The sequence below is a fragment of the Terrapene carolina genome, unplaced genomic scaffold (assembly GCF_002925995.2).
Source record: "Terrapene carolina triunguis isolate 2854851 unplaced genomic scaffold, T_m_triunguis-2.0 Scaffold23, whole genome shotgun sequence".
Classification (NCBI taxonomy): Eukaryota; Metazoa; Chordata; order Testudines; family Emydidae; genus Terrapene; species Terrapene triunguis.
Window position 1 is genome coordinate 20,426,291 of NW_020664374.1, and position 17,460 is coordinate 20,443,750.

Genomic DNA, 17,460 nt, shown 5'->3' on the forward strand with positions numbered 1-17,460 from the left:
CTTCAGCTATTTGCAGCTCGTCATTTCCGCCAGGCTACACCGGCCGTGCGGGAGAAAGAGACAAGCGTGGAGCTCGGGGAGCTGCCGTGAAGGCGGGGGAGACAGTGGCTGAGCCCCAGCCCCTTGGCCGCCTGGTTAGCCGCCCAGCCGCTCACGCCCTCTGCCTTCGGAGCAGTCCGGGGATCGCTCGGGAGCAGCGGGGGCGGGAGGCCCGAGGCGACGGAGCGTGCAGTAGCAGCCGCCGCCGCCTCCCCCTCCCCGCCGAGCCAGCAACGTGAATTGAAACCCCGAGAGAGACGCAGAAGCAGAGCCAGCGAGCGGGAGAGGCGCGCGGGGCTTTGGTGGCGTCCCCTCCACTGGCGGACTCGGGCGCTGAGGCTGGGCTGCGAGAGGCTTGCCGGGTACGGGGCTGTTGGAAAACCTACTACAGCAAAAAGCAACCTCGACCCTTCTCCCACCTGCCCCCCACCGCCACCACCTCCAGCTCCTCGGCTGCCCGGGAGGACAAGGGGAGTGGGTCCGCGCTTCTCCGCCCGCCAAAGAGGCGGCCAAGTCCCCGATGGCTCTCATCATGGAACCCGTGAGTAAATGGTCTCCGAGTCAAGTGGTGGACTGGATGAAAGGTAACTAGCGTGGCCAGGCTGTGTGGTATCCCCGGGGTCTCTGTCCCCGCCTTGCTGTGGGCTCGGCAGCATTCCCTGCATTTGTGTGTCCGAGCTGGTGTAATCTGGGTGTCACGCACGTTTGTCTTATGCTTTCTCCTCTTCTCCCCCCCCACCCCCAAGCGAACTGGTGGCGTGTGGTGCGATGGCTGAGAAATAACCTGCCCCCGGGTCCGCAGCCCGAGAGGGCAGGATCCGTGTCCCGCTCAGTCTGTTACACGTGAGACTTTAGCTGAACCTGGATGGACATTTCTTAGCGCCCTTCCCTGCCGCGGCCCCTCCGCCGGCAGGTGCTGCTGCTCTCCGTGGCCAGATGCCAGCTCTGGGGCTGGAGGGGCACCGAGCGGTCCCTCTGACTCTGCTGCTGTCCCGGTGTGCTCGGCCGGGGTCCCCGCACTCGGCCGCCACTCAGCGGGGCCGAGTCGGATGGGGCGCTGCTGGGAGAGAGCCTGGTCCATAAGACTCAAGTTCTCTCCGTCTCATCATTGTCGTCCCCTGTCATCAGGCAGGTATTTGATCCGCCACCGCCAGCCGCCTTCTTCCCCGCCCAGCCTCTTTCTTTCACTCCTGGAGCGGCCAGGGGATTTGCCTGGCCCGCGGGACCTGCCCTTCCCACCCCTCCGCTCTGGAGGGGAGCGGTGGTTCATTGCTGCGTTACCCTTCATAACTCCTGCCGGCCAGCCCAGCCCGTCTGAGCTGCCCCTGGTCCTCACACGCCGGTCCGGATGGCTGGTTCTCAGTCGCTAGCGTGCTGGTTTCCGCTGTGGGGCGAGCGGCTTGGCGTGTTTGGCATTGCTGGGTGAGGGCGATTGGTTCCCTCTCCTCTCCCTGTACCGCCAGAGCGATCGGGCGCCTCTAACCCTGGCTGCCGGTGGAGTATTTGCTTATAGGCGGCCGGTATATGGTGGCTGTACAGCCGGGGAGCGCAACAGTTCCCTTATCTCTCTCCCCGCAAAATTTCATCCACTTACATCAGTGGGGATGCTAGATCCTTCCAGTCTTTTAAGGCGCTTTCCCCGTTTTTATTGAGACTGAATGTCATTTGCACCCTTCTTTCCTCACTATAAGGCTCCTATATACGTTGTAAGACTGCCTGACGCCTCAATCCACTATCTTTGTAACGCGCATAGTATTTGCCTGCTCAATTATTGTTGTATGGGAATGGAAGGAGAGTGGTTTAACACCCCTCCCCCCCCACCGATGATGTATTTCATACACTGTAATTCACATGCTTTAAGATTCAGTACCTATGTTCAGGAGGAAACCGGGTGGATTGTTTTAAAAATTAACTCCCAGTACTTGAGCATGAAAATGGATCTGTTTTTTTTTTTAAAATAGCTTAGCTGGTCCAATTAAAAAAAAAAACACATTACATATTTCAGCTCAGGCTATCCTTGACAGATGGGATATGAAATTACTCATATAATAAAAGTTTAACATAATGTCTGATGTTAGTTAATAGAGATGACTGATTTAAATGCATGCTTTAATCATTGTATTTTGTCTTCAGAGGATTAAAACTTTAAGCAAGATCTACCATATGAGAGAGATGTAATCAGTCCATTTTTAGTCAGGGGTTTCATCTCCTGTGAGCACCAAAAGAAGCCTCCCCCCTTGAATGAAGCATTGGAAATCAATATCTTGTTATAAAATGTATTTCACTGTATAAAACAACGCCTGTCTAAACCCTAGATGCTAGTAAAAGTTTTAAAGCTTTCTGATCATGATCTAAGATGTATTATTTACATTGACCTGGAACTCTTTATTGAACTGTATTTATTCACCCCACAGCTCAAGCCCTTAAAAACAAATCTTATCCAGATAGGAATTGAGCTTTGACATGTTTTCATATTATTTTATATACAGATACAGCTTTAAAACTCAAATTTAAAAACTAGAATTTTTAGTATTTCTAATCTAGGCTGCAGCTGTGATTTGAATAACTCACATCTAGTATTATGTATCCTTTAATAAAGACAGCACAACTGGATGAATATGACTTTTGAACAACTGTTACATTGTGGGAGTTCTTCATAACATGTTGCGCCCTACTAATGTGAGAGTGTCATCATCCTTAAAATTTGAGGCACATAGCATATGTTTTCAGTTATTCCACCCTGGCATTTATAGCCATAAATAGAGTTATAATGTTCAGTAACACTCATATTTCTTGCTGCTGCAGAAGTCCTCTCCATCCACAGAACTTAAAAACAAAAACAAAAAACATGGATAACATGGTCATTCATCATCTAAGAAATTACAGAGTAACCAAATTTTACAAAGCTATTGAAACAGGCTGAAAGTTGTCAGTGTTGATAGTATGTACCTGGTAACTGTAAAATATTTCACGAGAAGTATTAATTTAAAAAAGTCCAATAAAAGTAAAAGATTACAGAATATTTGGGAGCTTTCTCAATTGATGGCTTAGAATACTCTTTGTAAACTTTCTCCACTATTGATTTTTAAACAAGCTATAGTCTCTCCCTTCTTGGCTTAGTAGATTTGGGAAGAGTGGGTTTTAGCCTATTTTTAGCTATACCATATTTTCCAGTCCTGCCCTAGAAATGTAATAACATAAAAATTTTTTTTTAGAAAAGATGTGTTGGCAAGATGTAGCCATTATATATTTTTGCTGAAAATACTGCACCTATGTAAAATCAGTCATTAAAATAATATCAGCTTGTTTATGATTACTCTAATAAGATCTAGTATTCAAAATTATATCACTATTTAAATACTTGTAGCCTGAAACCTATGTCTAGAGATCACTGTATCATCTGTCTGAAAAAAACAATATATGCAAGCTTATAAAAGAAACATGGTTAACACAAATTATGCTTGAATTTTATGTTGCAAAACTTGATTTTAAATGTATCTAAACTCAGAATTTAGTTTGGCTTTAGTTGATCTTGTCTACATTTACCGGAGGATTGATGCTGCAGTGGTCAATTTAGTGGGTCTAGTGAAGACCCGCTAAATCGACCACCAATCGCTCTCCCGTCGAGAAGAGTAAGGGGAGTCGACAGGAGAGCGTCTCCCGTTGACATCGCGTAGTGTGGACCCCGTGGTAAGTAGATCTAAGCTACATCAATTTGACTTACACTATTCACGTAACTCAAATTACGTAGCTTAGATTGACTTTCCCCTTTAGTGTAGACAAGGCCTTAGCAATGAAACTGCAGTAGCAGAGCAAGTAATACTGATGACATACTTAAAAGTTTTAAAGTAATGTTAAATTGTTCTTAATCTTTGTAGGAATGAAATGAAAATTCAAATTACTCAAGGAGGTGGCAGTGAAATAATTTCCTTAAAAAAGGATAGAATGGCCTCTTGAGCGTTAATACTAAAGGAATGTAGGAAACAATTGTGGGGTTTTCTAGTGCATGGAAGTGTGGAGATTGAAGGGGTGGTGATATTGCCAAGTTATGCAAGTAACCTAATCCTCAGTGAACAGACATACAGCACTTCTAACCTTCCCTTTGTTTCTTTTTGTACTTGGCACTCAAGGTGAAAGCTCATGTTCATTGCATCTCATTATAAAAGAAGCCTCAACATTTGACTAGAACTCTCTGAACAGAAAAATGTAGATAAATTACATAATTTTATAACTCTTTGGTTTAGAAATTAGCAACATAAATAGTGGTGTGGTGTACTGTACTTGCTGAATAATGACATGCGAACAATTGGAAATACTGTAATGGAAAAGGTTAAGTGAAGGTGGTCACAATGACTTCACCCCCATCATTTTTGTTCTAAAGTATTGCAGTTTTTTACAAATTATCTGATGGTGGCATTTGATATCCACTTCAATCACTTTTTGTTTTCCTAATGCTTTTTAAACATTTATTTCTAACAGTATTACACAAAAGAGTCTCAAGTAAATAGCGTATTCATATGCTTAATAGATACTAATTTGTATCTATAAAAAGATAAAGAAATAAAATGTGTAATTAGTACATCTGTCTTATTTCATTAGAACTTCAGTGGAACGCTGAGGAAAATGCATTAAGGATCTTCATAATAATGGAGATCAGTCCTGGTTTGCATCCATTGCACTGAATCTTTGTTATTAGAAATCAAGTGCTGTTTGAATGTTTTTTAGAAATTGGGTTATTTTGTTAAACTGTAAACACTGAACTCGGTTATAACAGCTTGCTTTCCATAGGTATTCAATTATAGAATGTGTCTGCTAAGAGTAGATCTCTCAAGAGTGTACAACAGTTTGTCTAAAAAATTGTTCTTTAGATCAGCTTTCAGTGTTCAAAGCGCAAAATCTTTTTAAAAAAAGAAAAAAAATTCCTACTGATTACTATTATCTGGAAGGTGTGTGTGAGGAATGCAACACTTCAGATGATTGCTTTTGGTATTTATGTGATGATAATCTTACTGGTATAAATTGAACACTTGCAATAAATGGCCCAGCCTGGAATTATTTTTTCAGGCAAAAGAGGGGCATTTTGCTGGAGTAAGGACTAAAGGTTTGAGCTCTATATTAAAAATGGAGATAAACTAATGTAAGTAAAGCATTACAAGCTCAGAAGCAGTACGTAATATATCTAGACTTCAGGAGGAGATCTAGGTGTGCAAGGAATAGGAATGAAGTCCATGGATATTTCATTGGATAAAAATCTCTTAAAGTAAGATTTTAAACTTCTAATAATTCCAATATACACAATGTGGCCCAATAGTTTTCAAATGATCTATGGATTCCAGTAAAGAAATGGACATAGTGGTTATAGAATTGGCTTAGTGTTTAGTTGGTCAACATTCAAATGACCAGTGAGAATCTATAAAAGTGGAAGAATCCATATACGCTAGTCTCAACTCACAATTAAAAAAGGACAAAATGCATTCAGCTTGTGTCAGCATAGATATTTTGCAAACTTTAAAATTAACTCATCTACAATAACTGAACTGACACGGAGCTGTCAGATCAGCAGCAGGATTGGCTTTTTTTCTGTCTCCGACATACAGTATGTTATCTTGTATGGTGAGGTTGGAAGAAAGGAATATTTTAATTTTTTAATATTTTTTTTTTTTTTTTTTTTTTTTTTTTTTGCTTTTTCACGTGTTTAATGACTATTCTTAAAGGTCCTTCATGGATCACTGAACTAAGTTGATGTCAATCAACTCCTCTGCCTTTTCCTATGAGGACATATGTGGATTTCACTGAGGAATTGTGAGACATTGACATATTCCATGGCTGATTCTTATTGGGAGTCATGGTATGCACTTCTTCGAGAAGTGGAGCTGTCAGATACACTTCAGATTTTTGAAGCATTGGGGAAATGCTGAGGACAAGATTTATGATTACTCTCCAAATACCAAGATGCACTTTACAGGGTCTTATATTTTTATTAACTACATCCCTTGTAAGAATATTTATAATAGCTGTAGTTTGCTGACAATAGCTTGATTTACTGTGGTTGATATGGTGACTCATTAGTTTTCAAAAAGTGCTAGTTAATTTTAATCTAATGCTCCCAGCCTCTGTCCCCCAAAAAGGATGCCATGCTGGGGAAAAAGTTAATCAGTTTTGAAAAGCTAAATCAAACCATCCAATGAAGCTTAGATCTTTGTTAACTGTACCCTGTGATATTTTACTAAACGAGCTAGCTTAATATCAAAAGAGAACACAGTAGATTAACATTACCATGTAGCTTTGCTTGTAGTAAACAGAAACTGAAATCTGATGTGTTGAGTTTCTCTCATGGCTTTTAATGCTATATTTTTTTCCATCCATAATATCTTTTTTAAAGCAGTGCATGTTGGGGGACAAGTAGCATGGAAGTGCTAACAAAATAAAAGCAGAAAGTAATTAAGATTCTTAATTTTACTGTGTTTAATATTAAACACTGTTAATTTCCTCAGAATAATATTTTTTTCAAGGTAGGTAGAGTACTATGTAGATTACTGTGTGTATATTTCAGATGAGACATCAAAACTGAGTCCCTGTCTATCCTGCATAAAGAGAAATTCCATAGCCCTTTTCATAAGAGCATGGGTTTGTTCTGGTATCATCACCCTTCCCGCCTGACAGCAATGCTTTAATTGACAGATGGCTTCCACCCCTGGGGTGGCTGCTTTACTTCAGTGATATGTTTTATGCTTAAGAATCACCCAGCACTCCTGGCACAAGAAATTGCAGGCCTATATGGAAATTCCCTGAAATGGCTCTGGTCTTTCCTTTCAGACCAAACCAGAGTGTTGTTATGGGCAACTTTTCTGACAAATCTAGAGCCCTCCCCTGCAGAGTTCCACAGGTTTAATCCTTCATCTCATTATTCAAAATCTATCCACAGGCCTTTGGGAAGGTTGTTTAGACAGCATGGGGTGAAGTGCCAGCAGTACAGAGACACAGCTCTTTATCTCATATCTCCCAGCTTTCTCGCTACTTGGCACCCTGAGGAAAAGCAATTGCTAATTTTGAACTTCGAGAAGACTGATAGAAAGAGAGACACTCTTTTAAGAACGGTCTGCATCTTTAGGATTTCTTTAGCTTTAGGGATCTTTTAGAATCTTCCTTGTATTTGGATGTCCATATAGCCATAGTGGCAAAAAATATGCCCCATCCTAGTGAACGCAGATGTGGCTATGTTGAAACACACATTTGTGACCTCCAGGCTTGATCATGGCAACTGCTTACATCTAGGAATGAAGCCCCACATTCTGAAAATACTCTAATTGGCAAAAATGCAGCTACTGTCTGCTTAGCAACAGCATTCGCTGTGAACATACGGTACTACCGAAGTTTTCTCTGCACTAGCTTTCCACTAAATGTGGAGTCAGCTCAGTTAAAGGTCTCTGTCCTGATATTCAAATGTCTCCGTGGAACTGGCCTAGGTGTCTGAGAAAGATCACTTATCCCTCTGTGCCCATTACCTGCAATGACAGCTACTTTCTACTGGAACAATTAAACTGTCAAGCAATAATGGGGAGGCTCATGAGTGAAAGAGAGAGAACTTTCACAGCAGCTGAACATAGAATATGGAATTCATTCTTATAAGCACTGAGAATGACCACAGATATGGCCACTTTCACAACTTCTTGCAAAACTCATTTTTGGACTTGGCTTTCCCTGAATAAAGTTCCTCTGACATGCAACACATTAGTAAATCAAAACACAGTAAAATTATAATTTAATCAAACTATCTGCTATAATGCTGGTAATATCTGTGTCCCCTCCCCCTCTCACTCACCCACCAGTATGGCACCATTTCCACGTCCTGCCCCTGCAGCCGTGGTTTTCCCTGGGGACGAAGTCACAAAGTTTTCACCCTTGCCTCTTCTATGTTAGGGGGTGGGGAGGGAGACAGACAGACACACAGAAACCAATTTGGCCCATAGACAAGCCTTTCAATATTACCTCCTTCCAAATGTCCTCCAATGGTTTATTCGGTTAAAATTTGCTTTTTGCTCTTTGGCTTAAAAAGTTTTGAGCTTTTGTATGTAATGCCATTTTTATATGAACAAATGTTTACATTAGAGTCTACTGTCAGCCTTGCTTTTCATATTATAATAGATTATTCATAACCCACTTGCAAAACATGTTCAACAGAAATAATTGTAATCTCCCTGTTTTTTTCTTCTGGAAATAAAGCTGCCTATGTAAAAGGTATGAAACATACACATGATCTGCAATCTTGTATTCATTGGTGAGACTGTGTAGGTAGTCCAAGCATTGCACAACAGTGAAAAATGGTCATTGCTAATTGTCCTGTGTGGAACAGGTCAGACTTTTACATGGTGTTATCATTAAAATATAAAGTTTCTTTCAGAATAACAAATTGAAATTCTGCCAGATCAGAGGGTGCATACAACACTCCATTCACTTTTGAAGTGATGCCATTAGACTTTAAAGCATAACAAGGAAAGCTGTTGCTGAAAAACAATGAAATAGGGCTGTACTTCAGACTTTTTATTATGAGGAACCATTGAATGTTTTTCTTTCTTAGAACTTTGATACCATTCCGAAAATTTTATTAATACAAATTTCAGAATAACAATGAGTTGTTTCCTACAGTATAGTGAAAAGGCTAATCTTTTTTAGTTTAATTTAGTGTATCAAATTTCATTTTAAAAGGATTCCATTTTTAAAACTGCAGTGAAGGATCGTCACTGAAAGTTACATATTTTACCTTGTCTTTTCTTTCTGTGAGCATCTCTTCAATATTTTTGCTCATCCTTATGACATTATGATTTTTAATAACATTGATAGCTGTCACTTAAATCAGTTATGGTGATCTATTCAGATATATTAGTCAGAGGCTGAGATGCTTTAAGTGCCATGGTTTATGAGCCGAAACCAAAACTTGAGTTGAAATTAATATATGCGACAATGCTTAAAAGTCCCTCTGTTGGGTAACATTGTCTTTGCTATGGCAATCAGCCACTTTGCAAATAATTAATAAAAACCATATTTTAAACATAACATAAAGCACATACATTAGGTAAGCTGTTAATCTTCTAGATAGATAGTCTTAATGGATGAAGCAATTTTGTTCAACATGAAAGTAAATGTGCTAACTGCAGTGGCCTTTTAATATTGCCTGTTGCACCTTTATTTTGTTTGAACATATTGTTCTGTTTCTAAAACATCTGTTGGTTTAAACATAGCCTCACAATATGTTTTCTCAAGTGATTTCCACAACGATTATATGCTATGTTCATAGCAGTGGTAGGTTCTGATCTTTCATAGTTATTTTGGGTTTTGTTACACAGTACAGCATGTCACTTAAGCCAAACAATTTACAAATGGAGATGGAGCATTCTTGACAGGTTTACTATTTGATGGCGGCAATCTTGCAGAATGTAGAAGTAATGTGAACCATATCAGTTTTTCATATTAGAGTTTAGAAATGTCTATTTTATAGGAATTTTGGCAGTATGCTTTCTAATATTAGTTCACTAATAATGAATTGTACATGTTCACTGTGTAAATTCCCAAATGCTGAGTGCTCCAAACTTTGTGTCTGCTTCCAAGAACCACCGATCATTACCAAATCTCAGTGACATCCCGTTGGCATTGTGGATGCTAGTCTGTATGTCTCGGTGATGGACATTTTATTGAGCGCAGTTCTGCTCCCATTGAATCCAGGGATGTTTTTTGTTACTGATTTCCAAGGAAGCAAGCAAGACTACTGTTTTTGTGAGAGAGTTCTTCATTTTCAGACATGCATCTGATTGTATGTAGCCAGGAGGAAAGTAAAATGTATCACAAGAAGAGATGTCTGCAGCTGGTTCTTCAAATTTTGACTATATATGCATTTTTTTTTTTTTTAAGAGACAAGGTGGGTGAGGTAATATCTTTTACTGGACCAACTTCTGTCCCTTACAATATGTGTTAACTGCTTATGCTGTGCAGTCTAGTCCATCTTGTATTTATTTGTGGCACAGAGTACATTTCCCAGACCTGAAGAAAAAGCACGAAAGCTTGTCTCTGTCACCAACAGAAGTTGTCTAATAAAAGCTATTACCTCACTTAGCTTTAGAACTAAAATGTATTAGGCCCAAATCAAGGAACTGTACTAGTATGGTACTTATTAGTCAAACTGAATCCTCTTAGTTGTGTGTTTTTTTTTTTTAAAGGAAAACTATCACCGCCAAAAGTTGATGGATAACAAGAAAAACACAGTAGAACATGTCTCAAAATGCCTGGTTTTTGTTTTAAAAAGATATCATAAGATTGTTGAATTAATTTTAAATATTCAAAAAGCTACGTTCAGGATATTTCACAGTATGCTGTTCCTTTCTTCATTCTTCTGTTCTAGTTCAGATTCACTTTTTTTTTTCCCTTTTCAAGGGAGAGTTTGAGAATGGTATTTGTTCAGTTGTAATTTGCAAAAAAAAAAAGGAAAAGATTTTTTGGCCCAGATACTTCACTGTATCGAAGCTGTGCTCAGCTGTAGAGGAGAAGGGCAGCCTCAGGAACCTGGGTTCAATTCCCTGCTCCTTGGCATTCCAGCCCCAGGGAGCCTGTTCTAACTTGCTCCGCTGGTGTAAGTAAGTAGGACCAACAGGGGGGCCTGCTGTAACATCTGCTGCAGCTGGGCTGCTGAGGGCATGGAGTAGGATGACCAGATAGCAAGTGTGAAAAATCGGGACAGGAGGTGGGGGAATAATAGGTGCCTATATAAGAAAAAGCCCCAAATATCAGGACTGTCCCTATAAAATCAGGACATCTGGTCACCCTAGCATGGAGCCACTTCCTGGAGCTTCCACTTCCCACTGTGGGCCTTATGCCAGTGGGGGATAAGGTGTTGTGAAGCTCTGGTCTACCACACTCCTTCATCTCAACCCTGGAATGCCTTGACCCACATCCCACCCTCTCCATACAGCAGGGTATCAGGATGGCTAGAGGTGAAGGAGGGAAGCCCTAGCCTTCCACCCCAGCGGGTTCCCCTACACCAGTGGTTCTCAAACTTTAGCAACCCGAGGACCCACATTTTGATTTAAAATTTTTTGCGGACCCCCACACTCCTCACTCAGCCCCAGGCCCTGCCCCCACTCCATCCCTTCCCCGAAAGCCGCACCTCTTCCCGCCCCCACTCCACCCATGCCCTTCCTCTTCCCCACCTCTTTCTACCCCCTGCCCCCGGCTCTCCCTGTCCCCGCTCCTCCCCCTCCCTCCCAGTGCCTCCTGCATGCCACTGAACAGCTGTTCCCCGACATGCAGGAGGCACTGGGAGGGAGGGTGGAGAGGCTCAGGAGGGAGGGAGGGGGAGGAATTGATCAGTGGGGCCCACGGACCCCCTGGAGTACCCTCGTGGACCTGCAGTGGTCTGTGAACCCCAGTTTGAGAAATGCTATCCTATATAAAGGGAATTCTCCACTGCTCTTTTAAGTCCTTAATGGGCCAGAGAATCCAGCCCTTCATGTTCTGTCTGCCTTCACAGAACATACTCTTTGAAAATAAGTATGGGCCTGATCCTGGCAGGTGCTAAGCACCCTCAAATCACGTTTACTTCAATGGGAGTTGAGGAAGCTCAGCACTTCACAGAAAGTGTCCAACATCCTTGCAGTATTGGGCTTTACGTAATTAACCTCTGCTACCGTACCATATGGCAGTAATTTCCAAGTAAACTGTTAATTAATATAAAAGAGCGCACCAGATTACTCTGTAGTTAAGCTGTATACTACTGAAGTAGGTTATTCTAATACCATGGCTTGCCATGTGCTGCATATTCATCTTATTCCTCTGTTTAAGCTAAGTAGATTGGCTTCATAAAGTAAAATAGTAAATCTACTAAGAACTTATTCAGACTTTAAATTAAAGTTTCAATGTTCTAATGTAAATAAATGATTTTAATGATTTAGCAGCTGCACCTATTGAAGTCATTGGCAAAGCTCTCATTGGCTTCAGTGATATCCTGACATCCAGGTGCTTTCAGGGTCGGTTTTAGGGGTGGGCGAGCAGGCACTCATCCTGGGCACAACTTCCACTGAGCACCGTACCTCTGGGCTTTCCCCCCCCAATTTGATTGGCTGGCCCTCCCCACTCTCCCCCCCACTGATTGGCTGACTGTTTTCTTGCTTGGATGCTGGGAGTGCATGTGTTGGAGGGTCTGTTGCTGAAAATATTTTTCATCCTGGCCTGCAAAACAGCTAGAGCAACATAGGCAGAGCAGATTTCTGAATAAGGTTCTCTAGGAAATAAATATGAAACTTATTAGCCATCTTCAGATTTTGGATGCCATACAAAATCACTTGCTAGTATTTTACTGATTTCTAGCCACAGATCCTCTAGACTGGAGATCAGATCTATTAAGATTACTAGCTAGGCTGTCTCAAAAGGTCTCAGCTCATGCAATGAGGTTCACACAAAGTAAGACTTTAAAATGCAAAACTCTTACAACTTAAGATAGACAGTAATATTTATTATTCATTTTATTTTTACTCTAACATGATTAACAAGTCAACAATTGCTACAGTTGTCAATGAGCTATTTTAAAATAGGTCCTTCTCTCCTCACCCCTCCCTTTCACCCTGATAATCTGTATGCAGTTAATAAAGCTGAACAAAATCTGCACCCATGCCATCTAGTGCTGTGATCCCGTCATTGAGGTCAGGCCAGATAAGTTTTTTCGATGAGAGATTTCTGCGGGATAGGAAAAGTTGTAGGACCGTGTTGGTGATTCACTAGGTGGCATTCTTCCCTCTGAGTCTGTATTGAATCCATTCCCCTGCATGGTGGTAAAATGCAATGCTGCCGAATAGGCTATCTTTTAGTAAGGTGCTAAACAGAATTCCTGACCATCCTTGGCACTTTTCGTAAATGTAGAAAAGTAGAAATGTTAAACATGGTGCTCTGATTATATTCTGCATAATTAAATTATCCTTGTGGTTTCTATGAATAGAGTATCTTTCACTACTATCTTAAATTGTTGTGTAGTAAATTGCTGGTTGCTGTTAAACAGTTGCCATTTTTATCCAGTGGTAAGGTTTATTTGGTGGATGAAGAGATTCCTCTGTTTAGTTCATGCTGTAGAAACTTAAAATATTGTTGTATTAAAGTATTTGGAGTGAAATATTTGTTCTCCTTGTTTAATGCTATTTTTTTAGAGGGGTAGCCATGTTAGTCTGTATCAGCAAAAACAATGAGGAGTCTTTGTGGCACCTTAGAGACTAATAAATTTGTTAGTCTCTAAGGTGCCACAAGGACTTCTAATTGTTTTTGCTATTTTTTAAATGATGGTGGGGGAGCACTATATACATACAGTCAACTTAGCACAAGTTTATTCAAGAAATGATAAATATTATCTATTAAACTATTGAAAATATATTTTTCTCCAATATGGCTTGCCCTATATAGATCTAAAAACAAATATTAAACTTCTTCTTTGTGTAGCAGTATATGTGGCAATGATGGGAGTTGAAAGACAGGAGTAGGGTACAGTAAATAAGTGAATTCTTGTTTCTTAAGTTGCTGTGCTACCAACTTTGATTGGCTTCTAGATTTGTTGCTACTTTCATTTATTGTGGACTGGTCTCTTCAGAAAATAATAGTCTTGTGTACATTAGTCCCAGTTAAATAAAGAAATATTTTTAGACATATCGGTAGTTTCAAAACAAATACTATGACAACAACAATTTCCCTTTTAATTTCCTGAACTCTTTGTAAGTACATTTGTGCTGTCCTAACCATCATTGATCTTCAGAAAGTTCTCTGTAGCTTTGGCATGAGTGAGAGAGAGTTTGGGACAATATAGGTATTGCGTATGTGCTCACTGTCCCTCTAAAATAACAGGTGCAGTTGTATCTGTGCATAAATGAAGTTTGCTTGGGAGAGTAAAAAGTACTTGGTTTCAGTCCAGTAGAAGTTAGTTATACCTCTGCATGTAGTGCAGGCTTCAAATGATCTATTCGTTGTGGGACGTATACGAAGACAAGCATGAGCTCCTTTATGTGAATTCATGAGAACAAATGTCAAATGGAATGGATAAACCTGCATTCAGCTGGCCCAAAAACCAAAGACCCTTCTTTGAAATCTAATCTCTTGTAGGAAAGGTCCTGAAGGAGGAGAATACACCTGATGATCACTAGAAAGGACATCTGCTGCTCTGTTTCTTAAGTGAAGTTAGTTCCCAAGGTCTTTTTTAAGTTATTAAATTATTACAAGAAATTAGTTAACAGATGTGCAGCAGCACGTACACTCATCTCAAAAAATCATAGCATCAGCAAAAATGGTTGTTCAACTTGGATAAATGTTTTGGGAGGAGATGGTGGGGGGAGGGGAGAAAAAATCAAGAAAGTTGCTGTTTGATATAATGCAGTAAATTAGCCCTTTTGGCTCTCCAATAGTACTTGCATTTAAGAAGACCTAGATTTAATATGGTGGTAGGGTATATATGTTTTTGTATTGCAAATGGTGTGAATTCATGCTAAGTGCATTTGAAGTGTTTCAATGAAGCATAGTATGAAGATTGTGCAAGCTGGCCCACTCTTCCTAATACTTTGCGAAGAGAGCAGCTCTGAATGATAGTTTTCAATAGATATGAAGTTGAATGGTATTAATGGACCCTTTCCAATTTCTGACTGCTAGTATGAATGGTATCTATTTCACTATCAGTAATCTCAATACTGTGCATATTCAGAGTAGTAACATTTGGCCTGCTGTTTCAAGGATTTCTTTCTTCCATTATAATCTTTTATTCTTGGACTGTGCAGCAAAATAACACTTAATAGAGTGGGTTGGAACATTTTTGACTAAATGTTTTTTCATCTAAGATTAAACATTTTGTGGAGATGTATCTATTTCAAGAAAGTTTTTGTTGGGAAGGTCTCTGAGGTTTGAGGTAGACTCTTTAATCACAGAGAAAGGTGTTTGATTCTGGTTTCTCTCTGACTTTTCATTTCAATTTCTCAACATTGCTTTAAGCATACGATTTAGCAAATTGTGTATTAGGGTAATATCTGCATATGCATGCAAGTTATCATGAAACCACAGTAAACAACTCTACAAAAGAAAACAAAGCTTCTGTAATCATGGAACTTTCAGTCATCATCCTGAAATTAGTGTTTTCCCTAAATTGTTGTTTTTTAGCACCAGAGTTCATAATAATTCTTTTGGTTTAGATGAGGCTGCTGGAAGAGTCATGCCAGTGCTGTTAAGGTGTGCAATTCGTCACCTTGTTTGAAACATTAGCATTTGGAAATTCACTTACAATTGCAGTAATTACAAGAGTATTTTAAATGACAATGAAACATTTTGGGCAAAAGAAAATTTTTCTTTTCTGTAAAAATATATCCAATTTAGCATCTAATGTTCAGTATAAGATAGTAGGGGGGTTTAGTAAGGAAAATGGAGGGTAGATTCTATTCAACTGCTAAAATGTTGAAAGTCAGGATATGGTAGTCTCATCAGTGAGTTTTTTTTTATTTTGGCATTCAGTCTTGGTTAATAAAAATTATTTCTATCTTCACTTATTTCAGCCTCAATTAATTTTTTGTCCTCTGCATCCAAGCTATTCTATATCAGATTACCGTAAACTAAAGCGAACTGTGGAGTTGCAAGTTCTGTCACAGGTTTGGAAGCAGATGATACTGATGGCCTCCGAATGAGTAAGCCTGGATAAGTTGGATGAAAAAATGATAACAATGCAGCAATCTGACCCATGGGTTGCTGGCAGTGTTTTTGAGGTAGAATGTGATTCCTGTGATGGCATACATTAGCTGGAACCCTGTGCATCTGAATTATGACAAATTCTGGTTCATAGGCTTGATTCTGCAAGATGCTGTGCCATGAGCTCTGATTGTCTTCCTAACAATGTGAGTTCAGGGCACGCCGCACTTTGCAAGGTCAGGCACTTGGTGCATAATAGAATAACTGAAAATTTCATTTAGAAATGAGACAGTTTTAAATGTACTGACTGAGGAAAGAGATTAGGTAACTAAAAGGAATCTTTCTTACTCAAAATACAGATGAACAATAAAATAGAATAACAATAAAATCCTGGTCCAGTCTTTTATTAATATTTAATAAAAAAAAAGTGAAACAATGCCCAACCTGAAAAAGGTATGAACATTTGCTTTTTAATATACTGGAATATACTAGCTGGTTGCAACTGAAAATAATATTATTGTGGACTGTGTTGAGAAGGCAGATTATTTTTATCTCACATTTCAAATGAAAAATTAGTATTCTCATAACTTTACATACATACAAGTTTCAGCTCAGTTAAATTGTCTTCGTTTCAATAACTAAGACAGAATTAAATAACATTTGCTGTTCCTAGCAGTTATTATATCTTGAGACATCTCTGATTTTTTTTACACTCCTATTATATTAGTAAACTTCATACATGTCAATAACTAAGTCTACCTTTTACATATGGAGGATGCTGTGTTCCACTGTTAATTAAAACTAGAAATTCTAATCATATGCTCTGTTTTGTATTGAAAGTACTGCCTTGGCAGAATTTCATATTGGTAAATGTTACAAAATCAAAATTTTTGTCTTATTGGAAGAATTGCAATGAGACTATGGACTTCTAAAGGAACTGATTGCTGTGTATCAGAGTTTGCTGTAGAATTCTCAAGTTCAAGACACAGCAGCAATTAAAAATATCCATATACTGCGAATTCTGGAATGAAAGTGGCTTCCAAATAAGTGAGGTTTTTAAAAAATCAATATTGCAGTCTCCTAATATTATCATTGCAGTATATAGGTACATTTACGTTATCAAAGTTAGCACTTTAAAATACTTATGAAGTAGCCAGCACAGTTGTTTAGCTGTACAGAGGTGATACATAGTTCCTTCATGTAATCATGCTCTCTAAGGATCTTTGACTTCAGTGGGCTTGGATGAGGCCCTAATGTGGTCCCCTTAAAGTTACTGTCATGGAGCAGATGGGAAGCTGGAGTTCAGAGGGAGCTTGTAAGGCCAACTTAAAACTGTTGCATGCCTTTTTATTAGTGCCATTTCACTGTTGCATATGTGATTTTTGTTTTTAATTTTCTCTGTGCTTTTCTCTGTGCTTAATCCAGTTGCTTTGTCTAGTAAAAATAATTTTATTTTTTAACTCTTTATAGACGTCACTAAACTTTAAAATATTTCATTTGAATGCCATTCAGAATTAAATGTTCATATAGATTAGAATAAGTTATTAAAGATTTAAATGTTCATAATGGGACACGTGCCAGTTTTTGAAATGAAGTCATACTGGTCAGGAGCTAGAGAGTAATAAGCTTAATAAGGTTTTAAAGGTGTGTTGCAAAACATTAGCCTCTGTAAAGCGTGTAAGATGGTAACAATATACAGTATTTCAGTTGTTTTCCTCTAATGGGTCCATCTTTAGT

The 17,460-nt window shown here is 39.5% G+C and overlaps 1 protein-coding gene across 2 annotated transcripts in view; it reads left to right on the plus strand.

The window, feature by feature from the left end:
- Positions 1-492: 492 nt before the first annotated feature.
- Positions 493-17,460, plus strand: part of LOC113406244 (connector enhancer of kinase suppressor of ras 2-like) — a 357,746-nt gene continuing 340,778 nt past the window's right edge. For both annotated transcript variants that reach the window (XM_026649850.2, XM_026649851.2), the window contains exon 1: positions 493-623. In XM_026649850.2, coding sequence (XP_026505635.1) covers positions 560-623 — 64 coding nt within the window. In that variant the 5' untranslated portion in view covers positions 493-559. The remainder of the gene's footprint in view (positions 624-17,460) is intronic.